Raw genomic sequence first — 15391 nt, 5'->3', positions numbered from 1 at the left:
AATGTTAAAATATCTCCGTTGGGTCTGGCTGACTGTCTGTAGGAAGATTGTCAACCTGACCTTTTGCCCAAGTTTTTCCTCCAGACAGGGTTACTTCCTAGCACGTTTATGCTTAGGACCCTCTGCGGGTAGTTTGGTATTTGTATTATTTAAATTAGACAGAATAAAAATAAGATGCTTTTTATACTAACTTATTATAATGTATCAGTGATATTATCTATCAATATTAAAGGCTATTGGAGACTACTTTATATAAAATTAGGCAATATAGTATGGGTGAAGTATCTATTATACAAAAGAAACCACACAACAGTTTTATAAAACTTCTTACTCAAAAAATATAAGCTGCTTTCAAAACTTTTATAAATCACTAGGCAAATGTTTTTTAATGAATTAATGCATTATTGATTTAAGCCTTATTTCTCATGACTGCAGCAAGCTCTAAATATTCTCTTACTATTCTGAGTTCAACAATGAACAATAAAAGTAGTTGCAGCAGTTCATTACAAATTAATAAATATTTTATTGTTAACATATTTTTTTTACTTTTAGAACATTGATTTAAAATAAATATAAAAAATGTTTCAAGTTATAACATATATATCATAAATTGAAATTATCGGTTTAATAAATAATAAAATATTAACAACATTTATATCGATAAAAGTATTCAAGCATCTGCTTTAATGTTACATATTTAAGTGCATTTTTTTCTTTGTTTAAATACTGCAGCAGTTCATAACAACAAGCAAACATAAAAAAACTAAACATATGATGAAAAAATAAGAGCGGTTATTTAAAAAGCTGAGATTAAACGCCTTAACTATTTACTTAATTTTATTTGAGAGTCTAACAAAAATAATATATCAAAGCTTTTTTACTGTGTGCAAAACTCTGAATAAAAATTGATAATGCTTTTATAAGTGAGAAAGCCCATTTTTTTATCCACTTAATCGTGAAAATAATTAACTAGTTTTACATTTCATTTAACTTTTGACAAACAGTTAAGTAAAATTCAAAAAATTTAAAGTGGTTTACTGAGTCCAAAATTTTGGATTTGGTCGAATCCAAATCTGAGTCTTATTTTGAAATTAAGGATTTGGACGAATCCGAGTCTTATTTTGAAATTAGGATTCGGCCAAATCCGAGTCCAAAAAGGCCGGATTTGTCCAAATCTTGGATTTGGTAGATCACTATTTTTTTTAAATGAACCTTTAGCTACCCTATATTTAGTAAAATAATTTTTCTCTACTTATTACAGGGTTGCCAAAAAACCTGAAATCCTGGAAAAACATGAAATTTAATTTTTTAGTCAATTGAAACTAAAAAACCTGGAGTCTAAAACAAAATCACCAAAAAACCTAGAATTTCAAACAATTTTCATATGCAAAGTAATTAAAATTTGATAAGATAAAAAAAATTTATCATATGTATGAGTTTTTTTTTTGAATATTATTTTTAGTTTACTAGAATAATATTTTAAATAGCTTTACGTAACTTATAATGTTGTTATACTGTTTATGACAATTTTGTACCTTAAATATAATTTTATCTAATAGCAAACCAAAAATCTTATTCTATTAAAAACCTTGAAGAAAAACAGAAAACCTGGGAGAATTAAAAAAAAAACTTGGCAACCCTGTTATACTTAAAGTATTGCAGTTAATTTTAAATCAAGTTCTTAATTCATTAAAAAAAATTAAACTGTTTTATTCAATTTTTTATGTATTGATACAAAATATATACTTTTTTATTCTTTTATTAACTGAATAAAATGTATAACTAAGTTCTAGAATCCAGAGTTTAATTTGATATTTTCAATTGATCATAAAATGTTTTAGCATACAGTTTTTCTAAGTTAAATTTAGATAAAAGGATATCAACTGAAAACAAAAACGAGTTGAAAAAGAAATACCTTTTTTAAGTATAACAAAGTATAGTAAAAATGACTTCGGTTCTTCGAAAAGTATTAAAAGTCACACACAGCCCCGAAATGTCAGAAGGGGTTGGAGCAAAAGTACACAGGGGTATAGGGACCCAAGGTCTTCAACAGCTAGACCCATTTCTCCTGTTTGACGAAGGCAGGGTTCAGCGTCCGGCTGGCTTCTTTGACCACCCTCACAGGGGCTTTGAAACAGTGACTTACGTGCTGGGAGGTGCAATCCAGCATGAAGATTTCCTTGGCAACCAGGGAGTAATCAGAGAAGGGGACCTCCAGTGGATGACTGCGGGGAAGGGGATTGTTCATGCAGAAGTTCCTCATGGCAACCAGGAATGCTGGGTTACCCAGCTGTGGGTGAACTTGAAAGCAGAAGATAAGTTTTGTAAGCCCAACTACCAGGAGTTAACTAAGGCAAACATTCCAAAGGCAAGTAGAAGCGGAGTGAATGTGACAGTGCTGGCAGGGGAGTGCTTGGAAACTAAAGCTGCAGTCTTCACTCGCACACCAATCACCTACTTGGACTTCAGGTTGGACCCTTTAGCCCGCCATGAACAGTCTGGTCCTTCGCACTGGAACGTGTTTGTCTACGTCATAGAAGGAAACCCAACAGTAAGCGGTGTGCAAGCAGAACCTCATGATGCAGTTCAGTTTCAAAAAACTGGTGACCATGTTACAATTGAGAACAAGACTTCGCAGCCTTGCAGGTTGCTGTACATTGCGGGTGAACCAATAAAAGAGCCAGTTTTTCACAGAGGTCCGTTTGCGTTGGCAACTGAAAGAGACTTGCTGCAAACTTTTGACGACTACAACAAGCGCAAGAATGGTTTTGAAAGAGCAGAAAACTGGCATAGCGCGGCTTATAAGGAGCGTTACATGAAATAAAGAAAAAAAAAGTTATATATTTTGTCTTATTACTTGATCATACAGTAGTATAAGTACTCTACTATAGTTCTACCTATAAGGTTTTGTTGTAAAATATTTTTAACTTTTCACTTTTAACTTTGCTCATAAATTTTTTATATAAGCTATTAGAACATTTGATAAGTTTGAGTTTTCATTTAAATTTAATCAGTAGTAAAATGTAAAAAAAATATTTATGTTTGAAGCCCTATTGTTGTTCTATGCAACAATAAAAACAGTTTACAAAATATGTAATGATTTTTCAAATAATATTAAAGAACTTTAAACATGTATCAAAAACTATTTTTGGCATTTAGCAAATCACCTTATGTGTTTCAATCACTTTTTTCTGTTTATAATTAGGGCCTTGAATTTAGTCTATGTTGTTGTAAAACAAATCACAAAAATTATTAGCAACTAAAACTTTAACCGTTTCATTATTTAAACTAGCCTAACTGCCTTAATTTCTATGCAGTTTTAAAATATATTTTATTTTATCACAAAGTTTCAACCTCATTAAACTTTTATAGACTAAGTCTTTGTACATGCATGAATATATTTTTAGTACACTATATCTTCTGCAATTTAATTATTTTGATGTTTTAATTTAACTTAGCCTTATTTTGTTTTTTTATTGATTTTTTTTATTAAAGTTTTCTATTTCGGCAGTTAATGCTTATGTTTTTATAACATTTTTGTTGTATACAATATAAGACTACCTTTGAAACATTTGAAGTATTGATTTATATTATATCTAAAGAATATTAAAATTTAGTTAAGCAAATTAAAAATTAGGTTATGTTTTTTAATGATAGCTAACAACTTTACTTTATATTATAAATTACATAAGTTTATATAAATTGTAAAGAAGTAATTTATGGATATAATTTAAGAAATGAATTAAAACTGAGTAAAACTTGCATTGTAATTTAAAAGTTACTTCCAAAGCATCATTTGATACTCTTTGATTTCGTTTATTACACCTCATATATACATAGTTTATTGAACGATTAAAAGTACGCTCAAAATATTTGGTCCTAAGACCTGGTGCACAAAAAAAATTTCAGTTGTCGAGTTGCACACCACTTATGCCTTTTAAATTCTTGTCCAGGACATAAAGTTTTTACGATTCAGAATAAGTAAAATATTTACATAAAAGTATATGCTGAAGTCTTAAGTTAAAATTTTGTGCTTAAGAAGTTTTACAACAATAGTAAAGTCTTCAAACAAAATTGAATATCAAATGAATTCTTAAATATTTATATTAAAAAAAAGCTGAACGTATGAAGTTTTATACTACTAAAGTTTACATAATTTTTGCGAATTAAGTTGTGTTTCATAATACTGCTTACCTTTTAGTCAAAAATTTTCCATAAATGGGCGATATAAACAGTGAATAATAATGAACATCTCTTGTTTCATTTATCTTAACTATCCAGTTTAAAATTAAAAACTTTTTTTTTTGAAAACTATGAGTAAAAGAAAAATATATAACTAAAGGTTAATTTTTATTATTTTCATATAATTTATTGTGAGTTATTAAATTTTGTTATGTTATAAAGCTTTAATTATTTTTTTTCTTTTTAAAACATTTTTAACCAAATAAATAATTAAGAAAATCTTATAAAGTTTTTATATTAAATATAAAAGTAATGTATAAAATATTTTATTTTTAAGCATCAACAATAATTGATACAGAAGAAAAAACAGTCGTCTACAATGGTAGCTTCTAGTTTGAGTTTCTTACAAGTAGTTTGAGTCTTCCAAAACTGTTTCACATCCAAATAAGAATAAGCTGTAAAATTGAAACAAAGTTCGCCTATTCTTATTACTTGGTTTAAAAAGCAGTTTGTTAAATACAATTTCTGCTATAAAATTAAGTTTAAAGTGCTAAAACTTATTTCCTAAAACACATTTATTTAATTTTAATGATTTAAAAAAAACGGTGTTCTCAAAATGAAATATTAAAGGAGATTTTAGTCAAAAGCGTTTTTGGGTTGAAAATGATGCGTTAAAATTTTAAAAAGTAAGAAATTAGAGTTGGTGGATGAATTTGTGGACTAAAAACTAAGGTAGTCTGATGAGTATCAATAAATTAGTAAGAAAACTAGTAAGTGAATAACTATTACAGAATATTCAAATCAAGATAAAACAATAGACGCAAAGTCGAAAATGTCCTGGACAAGACGTTAAAAGGTATCCGTGTTGTGCGACTCGAAAACCGAAAGTATTTTTTTCTTGCACTAGGTTCTAGAACAAATTATTTTGAGCGCCTTTTTTATTTTTCCATTAAACTATATAAAAATATATAAGCTATAAGTTAAAGAATATATAACAATAATTGAATTGCTAATTTTCAAACTAATCTTTGTATTATGAGTGAAAGTTGGATCTAAAATTTACCTGTATAATTTTATGTTAGCCGGATAAAAAGTTTTCCTGTACTGCACAATTAACACGGTATAATTATAAAAAATTGAATAAAAAACAATTTAGAAAAAAAAGTTAAATTGAATTAATATATTAATAAAATACGATTAAAGTCCTATTTGTTTTAAATAAAAAGGAACGATTTGAAAGGAAATAAAGCTATAACAATTTATAAAATAAATTTATTAAACTGTAAACAATTACTGGATGTCTTAAGTTTGAATTTTTTAGTTTTATTATTATCAAATACTACAATATGATATAGTATTCTCCACACCATTTAAATATCAATATTACTTTTTAATTATGAAGTATTTCCATAATAAACTAAATATTAGTTGTTTCAAATTCACTGTTTAGTTTTTATAAATAATAAATTGAAGGCATTCATCAATAAAATTTGTATTAATGTTTTACAGCTAAACTTTTAGAACTTTTAAAATGGAACAGATTCTATTTTTTTTGATTTCTTAAAACAATCCTAAATTTGGTCTTTTCTTTAAGATTTTAAATAATTTTAAACTTTTTAAAACCTGTAAAGTTTTTTTTTCATTTGTAGTTCATTATAATTTTGATTAAGTTAGGTATGCAACTCGATGACCGAGAGGTCTTTTTGAGTACCCAGGTCCTTTAACCAGAAAACTTTGAGCAATTTTTCGATTTTGTTCAATAAACCACTATATCGTATTTCTCTAAAATATAAGACAAAACAAATATTTATAACAATATTTTAAAGTTTTAGTCTACCTAAAACATATAGTTTTACTTGTTTAATAAGCTAGATTGAAAAAAAAAATTATACTAAAAAAAATTGGAAAATGTCTGTTTTTAGATATATTTTACGTTAAACTAACATAAGGATAATTTAGAAAATATATTTCATAAATAAATTTATTTTTATTTAATTAACTTCAAAAGTTTGTTTACTTCAGTTTTTTTTTTGTTCTTACAAAGTTCTTGTCCTTGACGTGACGTGAAAAGGTACCCAAGGTGTGCGACTCGATATTCAAAATGTTTTTTCGTACACTATGTCCTGAAAAATATTTTAAGTGTTTTTTTTTTATCGTTCAATAAACAGTAGTACAAACAATAAAAAAAGTATTAAGTTATGTTCATCAAAAAAACATTATTTTTAAAACTGTATTGTATATATTCTTAAGGCTCAATTCTAAATTATTTAATACTGTTTATTTTAAGTGTAAATTAAATAAGTTAATAAAAGTTACAATAAATTATTATCAGTTGCGCAAGTTACATAAGATTTATAAGTTAGTTAGCAGTTTAAAAGCAGGCATAAAAAGCGAACTAGTTATGTTATGGTATCAAGGTAATTATATAATAATAGATTTGTAGTATTATATAATCCGATATTTGTGATTTTGGTTTGGTTCCATACATCATTGAAAAAAACTATTTAAATAGATATTATCAAGAAATTTTATAATGCTTTAATACTAGTTTAAATATCAAGGAAATTTTTTTTCAGATCATTATGATATTTTTTAATGCTAACCAACGTATACAGTTGCTCTATCATATTGTAAAAAGTAGTTAAGATATTTATTAAATTCGTATTTCCAACAAAGCTTTAAAAGCAATGGCTTAAACTTAAAACTTTTGTAAAAAATGCCTTCATTCAGTTTAAATAAACATGTTAGATTAGAAAACTTTGTAAAAACATTCTGCTTAAATTTAAACGTTTTTTATTACAAAGAAAATATTAGAAAATATTAGAAAAAATATACATGCAAAACTTATCTAAGTTTTGCATTAAATGAAAAAATTGTATAAAGTAAAAAAAGACATGTTTAAGTTAGTATAAACATTACAATAGTTTTAAATTTTATCTACACAGTTTTTGGGTAATTTTTTTCAAATAAGTTAGTTTGGTTTTATATTTGCTTTATATTTTTTTTATCGTTTACTTACATCTTTTAATTGTTTTGTAGATAAAATTTCTTTTGTATTTAGTATAACTAAATAAGTTTAAAAAAATGTAAAATAGTTATTAGCTTTAAAATAGTAAGTAGTTGTTTACATTAGAAACAATTAAAAATTAGTAATAATTTTTTTTTCTCAAGATCGATAAAAAAAAAATGATAAAAAATTTGAATATGTACGATTTCGGCTATTATAAAATTGTAGTTATATCATTTTTCAAGTGAACAAAAAAATTAAATTTGCATTCGAAAGAAAAAATAACGATACAACAACTATAAACTTTCCACTATAAAGTGATGTTAAAGTTTATTATTCGTTTAAACCCGTCTTATATAATTTTATAAGTAAAACAAACTGAAAATATATAAGAGCTTTTTAATAATTTTCAAAAATGCAACTCTTTCTATATCTATAAAATACAAACATTTAATGATATAATTGTAAAAAAAACATTCTATAGTACTTTAGGATGAATAACAATTTTAGCAACTATTTAGGTTAAAGTGTTCGAGTGTTCTATATAAAGCTGCAAACAACGTTGCTTAGCCTACTTATACACGTAACGTTTGGCTAATACATTGTTCAAACAATCTCTAATTTTTTGCTTTTACAATAGAGAGTATCGATCAAATAGCTGTTCTCTAAATTTAATGCAATTTAGAACTTAAAAAATAAAGTCTACATAAGTAAAACGACCTGATAACTAGTATTTTTTAGTTTTTTAAAGCACTAAAAGGTTTTTTTAAACAATTAATGTACAAGAATACTAGTTCATACAATAATTTACTTGATTTATCTTATCAATTTGCTAAAAGAAAAAAAAAAGGAGCTTGTATTTTAAAATATAGCTATATATATAACAACTAAAATATATCTAAACTCTTACCTTGGAACATTTACAACTTTAGGTTTTTAATTTCAGTGTTTCTTTTGTGTGTTGAACTTTAGTTATACTTAGTGTGAAAAACAAAAAACAATTTGAGTAAACAAGACTAAAGACTTTTCTTATTCTTTAAGCAATACAATACTAAATGTCAGATAGGAAACTGGGTTGAAAAGAAATTCATTTTCTTATTTTAAAAACTTTTTGTTACTGTTTTTGGAGGTTTAGGTTAACAAAATTATTTTGCTGAATAATATCTTGTTTTAACGAAATTGATATAATATAACATTCAGTTTATAATTTTAATTTAATATAAAATTAATAATAATGTTTTCATTTGTGCTATTTTACAATTTTTGTTTTTTGGTCTTATAAATTTTATTCCAGTTTTACTTATATTTTGAAGTTAGTACTGCAGTACTATTTTTTAATAAAAATATTTTTTTTAAGTTTTAAAGTATTTTTGTTACACGGTATTGTTTTTAAAATAACTCTAGTTTAGTAATTTCCTTTTTACTTTTAAATTATAATAATTAATTAGTACCTGGCGCAAAATTAAAATAAAATATTTATATAACTAATGAATATCTGATAATTTTAATGAAGTTTAAACATTGCATAAAGTTGAGTATAAATACTAAATTTTAAGTTAATAATATATCGATAACTTTTGAAATTATAATTTAGAAGTGTAAAAACTTATGAACAAATAACAAATTTTATGTATATATAGTTTTGAAAAGTTTAGAATTTTAACTTTATAGTATTCTGACATTGATTTGCTCTTATAACTTTTTGGAGTTTTTTAAATAAGTTTTTATTTAGTTTTGCAACAACTAATGGTAAATACAGAAAAAGACGTAGAAAAAACTTTACCAGTAAAGTATTTTTGCAAAAAAAAAAGTTTATAGAACAAACGTTTTTGTTGATTGTAAGTTGTATACACATTACAGTTATATGTATATTTATTTATTTAAAAAACATAATTTAAGTATTACAGTTTAATTTGGTTTAGTTGCATCTAATAGCATTGCTTAAGTCGCCATTATACTTCTCAACAGTAGACAAATATTCTCACACGGATTGTCTGATTACCAGAAGAAGTTTTGACTTTGAACTTCTCGTCTGTTACTCTCAAGACTTCATTTTCTATGCGATCATCAACAGTAAACTGAGGTATCTAAAATTTTAATTACTTTATTGTTCATAAATAGCAAACTATTCAAAATTACAATATAATTTAATCAGTATTATAGAAAATAAAATTTTGTGATAGGCATGTTATAGCTCTTTGGTAAAAAGTGTCATGTTTATTTCTTTCTTTATTGAATAAGGACCTAAAAAATCTATGAAAAATGTAAGACATGGTTGGCTTAGTTATTCTATAAAACTGTAGAGAATATGGTGTACAGCTTTTTTATATAAACTCTCATGTTACTAATATAAAACTAATATAGTATATTTTTGTTTGTAATATAAAGTATAAATTTAAAAATTACAAAATAAAAGTATTGAATTTTTCAACCTTAACTTATGTTGTAGAAAAATTAATAGTTTAATTCGAACTTTTTTGTTAACTTAACAGTGTCAAAAACGCTTTATTAGTTTTAGACGAACAAAAAACAAAATAACTTTTGATAAGCGTGTTTTTAAATATGAAGAGAATTTCAAAAAACATATTTTGCATTCTAATACTTTAATGAGCTTACTTTTCTAAGTTACACCGGTCTATGAATAAACTAAAACTAAAATAAATTGTAATTTAAAATTTTAATTATTATTCTTTAAATAAAACATTAAATTTTGAGTTTCTAACCTGTCTCCAAGTACCAAAACGTACGCTATTTTAAGGAAAATTTCTTTAAAACTTACAAAATGTTCGTACGTATCGGAGACATCAACATTAGATGGAAATTGAACAAACAACTCGCACCATTCGTTTATTCTAGTGGAATTAAGTATGGTTGGAACATTAGGTTTTAATGATGAGCTTCTTACTTTTAGATCATAGGTTATATAATAAGGCGTTCCATGGCTTGTCCAAAAAGGTGGGAAAACTTGAAGCTATGAAAACGTGAAGTCAAGTCCGTCATTATTTTTAATTTTTTAATTTTATAAAAGTGTAAGTATGCATTAAACAGTTACATTTAAAATTTCTTTTAACTGTTTAGAACATTTTATCTCTTTAAAAAGATTTTTTGCTTTAAGTTTTAGTTCACCATGGCTCAACATCAAAATTCAATGAAATGTTTCATTTTAAACTGTTAAGAAATAGTCCAAAATTAAAAAAACTTACAGTTGATTCGTAAACTGTGTTTGGACGTATTTCCATCCATTTATTCCATGGGTTGTCGCTCTTATCAATTGTTTTCTTTAATGATTTATCAATGATGAAGTTTGAAGTTGTAATATTTTCTAATGATAACCAACCATAATAGCTGGGAATATCTAAGTTATAAACGTACATCCTTTGGTGATGTTAAGTTGTTGAAAATGCTGATCGATATAAATGGATCGGGTTTTATTACATGATCATTCGTAGTATCCGTAGGTTTGAAGCCTGATTTTTTCATCTTTTACCAACACAATTACCAACATATAAAATTTTAAAAACAGTTAATTTACTAAAATATTTTTAACCTACTAGTGCCTACAACTTAAATGTTTATAACTATTTTTTAACTTTTCTATGTTAGTTAAAACGAATTCAGCTCGTTTTTAGCAGTAAATCTACATTATATGAAACACTTTATTGACTATTTTTAGAATAATTAGACACTTTACAACAGTATTTTTTGTATATATTCAACCTAAAATTTATTACAACGTAATTCAATTATACTCAAAAGTTTAAATATTAAAGCTAACCATATAGTCTTTTATTGTTTTCTGACTTAACAATAAAAACTTCAGTATTTTAGTATTTACTTTACTATTTGGTTTCATTTAAAAGTTTTAGTGTCACGTAAGCTTATTAAATACTTAATGCTATTTTGTTTAAATTTGTCATATCTACATAATCTATATTTTTTAATTAAAAAAGTGTTGTTTATGTAAGTGTTAAACAAACATGTTATACTTTTAATATAAAATTTTTCAATCGGAAGTTAAGTAGGTCTTTATTTAGTTTAGTTCATATAAACTCAGTTAGTACTTTTACAATACGTTAAACATTGTTTTAGTGATGAAAACAAATAGCTAGGAAAACACTTTACTTATACATTTTTTTTAAACCGTCCATAAATTAAACGATTTAGATCGGTTTTAAAAGTATTATTTTAAATGAAAAGTTTGATGTGTTTAATTTTAGTATTTAACAAAACTTGTTTTTTAAATTACCTAAAAAGCTATTTGTATTATTAAGTAATCTGGTTTAAAAAGTTAGCTATAAAGTTAAGAAATAAAAATTTTAAAAGCTTTTGTAAACAAGTTATATAAATGCTTTACTCACCAACAAATGCGCATGCACATACTGCTCCTAAAAAATATGTTTAGTTATTGAAAAAAATCTAGTCATACTATATACTGAATGTTTGTTTTATCAAACCTCCCTCTTCGCAACGGTAGACAGACATGTTCCAACTTTTGCAATACTTTTTGAAACTTGATTTGTTATATGTTGGTTCTTTACTTTTTTTGTCGTACCAATAGTAAAACACTCCTTGTCCTATAAATTTTGTCATCCCTATAAGTTAAAATGTTTTATTATGTAAGTACGTACAAAACAAGTTTTTTATCATAAATCGACTAAAACATTTATCAACATAAATTTTGTCTTAACCCTTACCATTAGACAAAATTTGATTTTAAACAAAAAGTTGCAAGAAGTTTGAAAGTAGTTATTTTCAAACATTAATCCTACCATAACTGTAACTGAATATTTTAACTCAGTGGCCTTCAAAGTGTGCACCAATGCACACTAGTGTACACGAAATTTATTTTAGGTTGTACGAAAAGTTTTGGGTGCACGAAATTTATTTTGGGGTGCATGAATCTTAAAAAATTATCATAAATTTTGAAACTTACACTAAAAATTATAGAGTTAATGATGAAAAGCAAAAAAAAAAAAGCCTTAAGGGATTTATGGTCGTTTTTGAGAAATATTTCGGAAGCTCTGCATTAGATATTACGGGAAACTTGAAACTTTTACTTGTTATTTACACATTAGGGTACACACAATTTTAATTTTGCAAATTAAGGTGCACAGATTTTGATTAGCTTGAAGATCACTTTTTTAACTCACCTAAGTAGTTGTAAGTTTACTTTAAAGATATTTATTAATAATAAATAAAATTAAATTTTTTCTATAAGTTCTTTTACAATAAATAGTAATAATATTTAAGTAATATAAGAAGCTACATCATAAGTTAACTAAAGTTTCAGTTAAAGTGATTCTAAATTGCTTTTTATTTATAAAACTAAGATTTGGTAGTATGTTTTTTTAATTTCAATAAAGCTTTATTATTGGCTGTATAGCTTTTAACCTATTACTAATAAACAAACAAAAGTTTAACCTAAACACTCAATTTAAATAAAAAACTTTTATTGCATTTAGTTAGATCTCCATAAAATATGGTATATAATATACTTATTGTAAAAAAATGTTGAGTTTAAACGCTATTCTTAATTTTTTAATCAAATGTTAGTTTTTTTTACAAAAAGTTTGAAATTTGCATAGCTCACGAGCATAAAATATTACCTAAAAATATTTTACAAACCTCTAACATTTGGAAATCTGTGAACAATTCTGTTCATTCTACAACTAACAGTAGAATAGCCGTAAAAAATTTTTGGGTGCAAAATTTCCATTACACTAACAACTAAGTTTTGTTTCTTTTTGTACTTGTGAGTCACAGAAAACTCAGGGTATCCTTCTATGTTTTTATTATTTAATGTCCATATAACATTTTTATCTTCCTTTGTTTTAAATTTGCATTTAAACTTCAATCTTTTTTCTCCAAATCTTCGTCTACCAACAAGATCAACTTTACTTTCAACTGTTGATCAGATTGGTATGTTATAGCAAAAAAACAGGTCAGACTATTTTTTTAAATCGAATTACAAAAATTTAAACATTTTGCTAAAAATGTCGCTTATTTTTACTTTATAATTTCAAATAATTTTGTATAATGTTCAATTTCTTATGAACTCAAATTACAAAAGTTTTAGTTCAAATGTTATACTAAATTTAGTTGACAAATGTTTTTTTATCATTATAGTGCTGAACATGTCATTTGTTGTTACTTTAAAATTTTAAATATATTCATACAACAACTGAATTTTTAGTTGTATAAAGAAATAAAGAGTAAATAATTTAAAAGTGTTAACTAGTTGAACATCTTAAATTTATAAAAAAATATTTATTATCGTTACATACTATTATCATAAATAAACTGAAATAACTCACTATAAGAGAAGCTTAATATCATTGTAAATATCAACAAAATGATAGTAGCTGTATTTGTTTTAATCATCTTATATTATTAGCTGTTTCGTTTAAGCTGTAAATTTTTTTATTGTTAGATATTAGAATTTAAATAATATTTATATTTAAAGAACTAGAAACTATGTATTTTGATAACTGTTTTATTTCTACAACAATAAACTTTACAGATAACAAAAATTACACGCTTAGACAATTTATAGTATGAATAACAAATACATAATTTATGTTTTTAATATTTCAAGTCTAATAAAAATATACATTATACTTTTTACAACTTTAATTTTAATATACAAATTTCTTCAACAAGCATTAAACTTATTTTTAAAACAAATCAGATTAAGTTTAACTAAGTTTACTATTTTTAATGATGATTTTTAATTACTGAACTAGTTTTATTTTAAAAAAACAGGACAAAAGCGAAATTTATATGAATCTGCAGGATAGTATTAGATAAACAACCTAAACACTTTAAATTATTGTTTCTTTTTTGATATTTAAAACTTAAATTTGTTAAAATATACACAGATTTGGAATAACAAACTATGTTTGCACCTAACTACTTTCTATTGTTATCTACTCTTAATCTTTTGAATAGTTGAATAGGTAAGTTTCAGTCAACTTATATTTCATTCTGTACGTATAAAGATCTAGTTTTATTCTTTCGCTTTACAATTTACAGTTATTTAAACTTCGCATTCTAGTACTTATAACAATTACACAACTAATTGAAAAAAGTTTATGACATAAAGTTTAATATTTTATTAAAACTAACTACGAACTTCAAGTCTAAAAAACTTACATTGGCCGATAAAAAAACATTAAATATGCAAAAAGAACTACAAAAAAAAATTATAAATTTACCAAACTTTATAACAGCCAAGGTTTGTTTTACTGTTAACTATTTTGTTTATTGTTTCTAATATAAAATTATTTTAATTTAAAAAAGTGTAAAACTACATTCTTATATAAAAAACACAAACTATCAAAGAACAAAAAAAGATTGTTTAATAATGTAAAACACAATAAAATAAAATTAGTTCAAGTATATTTATCTTCAATTTGTTTAACTAACTAAAATTCGGATTTACATTGTTTTATTTTACATATGCTCAGGTATTTAAACAAAATTAAAAATAAATTTGAGTTTGTACAGTTTGTTTGTTTAATAATCGTATATAATACCTTTACTCTTAAATTTTGTTTAAAAAATCATTATATAGATATTACTTTACGAAAAACTTAAAAATTGCAAATCTAAGCGAAACTCTACTAAACAACTTTAAAAGCATTTAATAGACAAACTTTATTATTTTATTAACTCTCTGTACAATATTAACATGTATTTTTCTAATATACAAAAAGTTTTTTGCACAATTCGTTGTTATTAAGTATCATATTTTGTACTTAAATTTTTAAGATTTGTGTAAAATATTTTGAATTTTTCTGTGTTTTGAGCAAAACACAAAAATAGTGTTATAATAAACGTTTTAAATAATAAACTATTTAAAACAACTAGTTTCTTAAACTTTTTTTTAACGTTTAGGAAATTCTAAAACCAATGGATATATGCTTCAGAGCTCTATCAAACTGTGTTGCAACTCAACGACAAATGCAACAATATTTTGGAAAAATTTTAAAAACAATAAGAAAATAAAAGACTCGAATTTTCTAAAAATATTAAAATCACAAAAAATACATAGCTGTCTTAAAATTGTTGATTATGGTATTTTTTAGATTTTGTAACTTTTTTATGTTACTCAAAGAATTCGAAACACAGTTTTGTTGAAATTCAAAGTTTGTTTAGTCTTTATACCAAGCGTACTTAATCGATAAATTTAAAGTAGTGCAA

The 15391-nt window shown here is 24.6% G+C and overlaps 1 protein-coding gene across 1 annotated transcript; it reads left to right on the top strand.

Moving 5' to 3' along the window:
• The first annotated feature begins 1846 nt into the window (after positions 1-1846).
• LOC145846777 (pirin-like) lies at positions 1847-2824 on the top strand. The gene has a single exon (XM_082953393.1). The coding sequence runs from the start codon at positions 1946-1948 to the stop codon at positions 2822-2824; it is 879 nt and encodes a 292-aa protein (XP_082809519.1). The 5' UTR covers positions 1847-1945.
• The last annotated feature ends 12567 nt before the right edge of the window (positions 2825-15391 follow it).

Source organism: Thalia democratica, unplaced genomic scaffold (assembly GCF_965202585.1).
Source record: "Thalia democratica unplaced genomic scaffold, ktThaDemo2.hap1.1 HAP1_SCAFFOLD_615, whole genome shotgun sequence".
In the NCBI taxonomy this organism is placed as follows: Eukaryota; Metazoa; Chordata; class Thaliacea; order Salpida; family Salpidae; genus Thalia; species Thalia democratica.
This window is presented reverse-complemented; position numbering and strand designations above follow the sequence as displayed.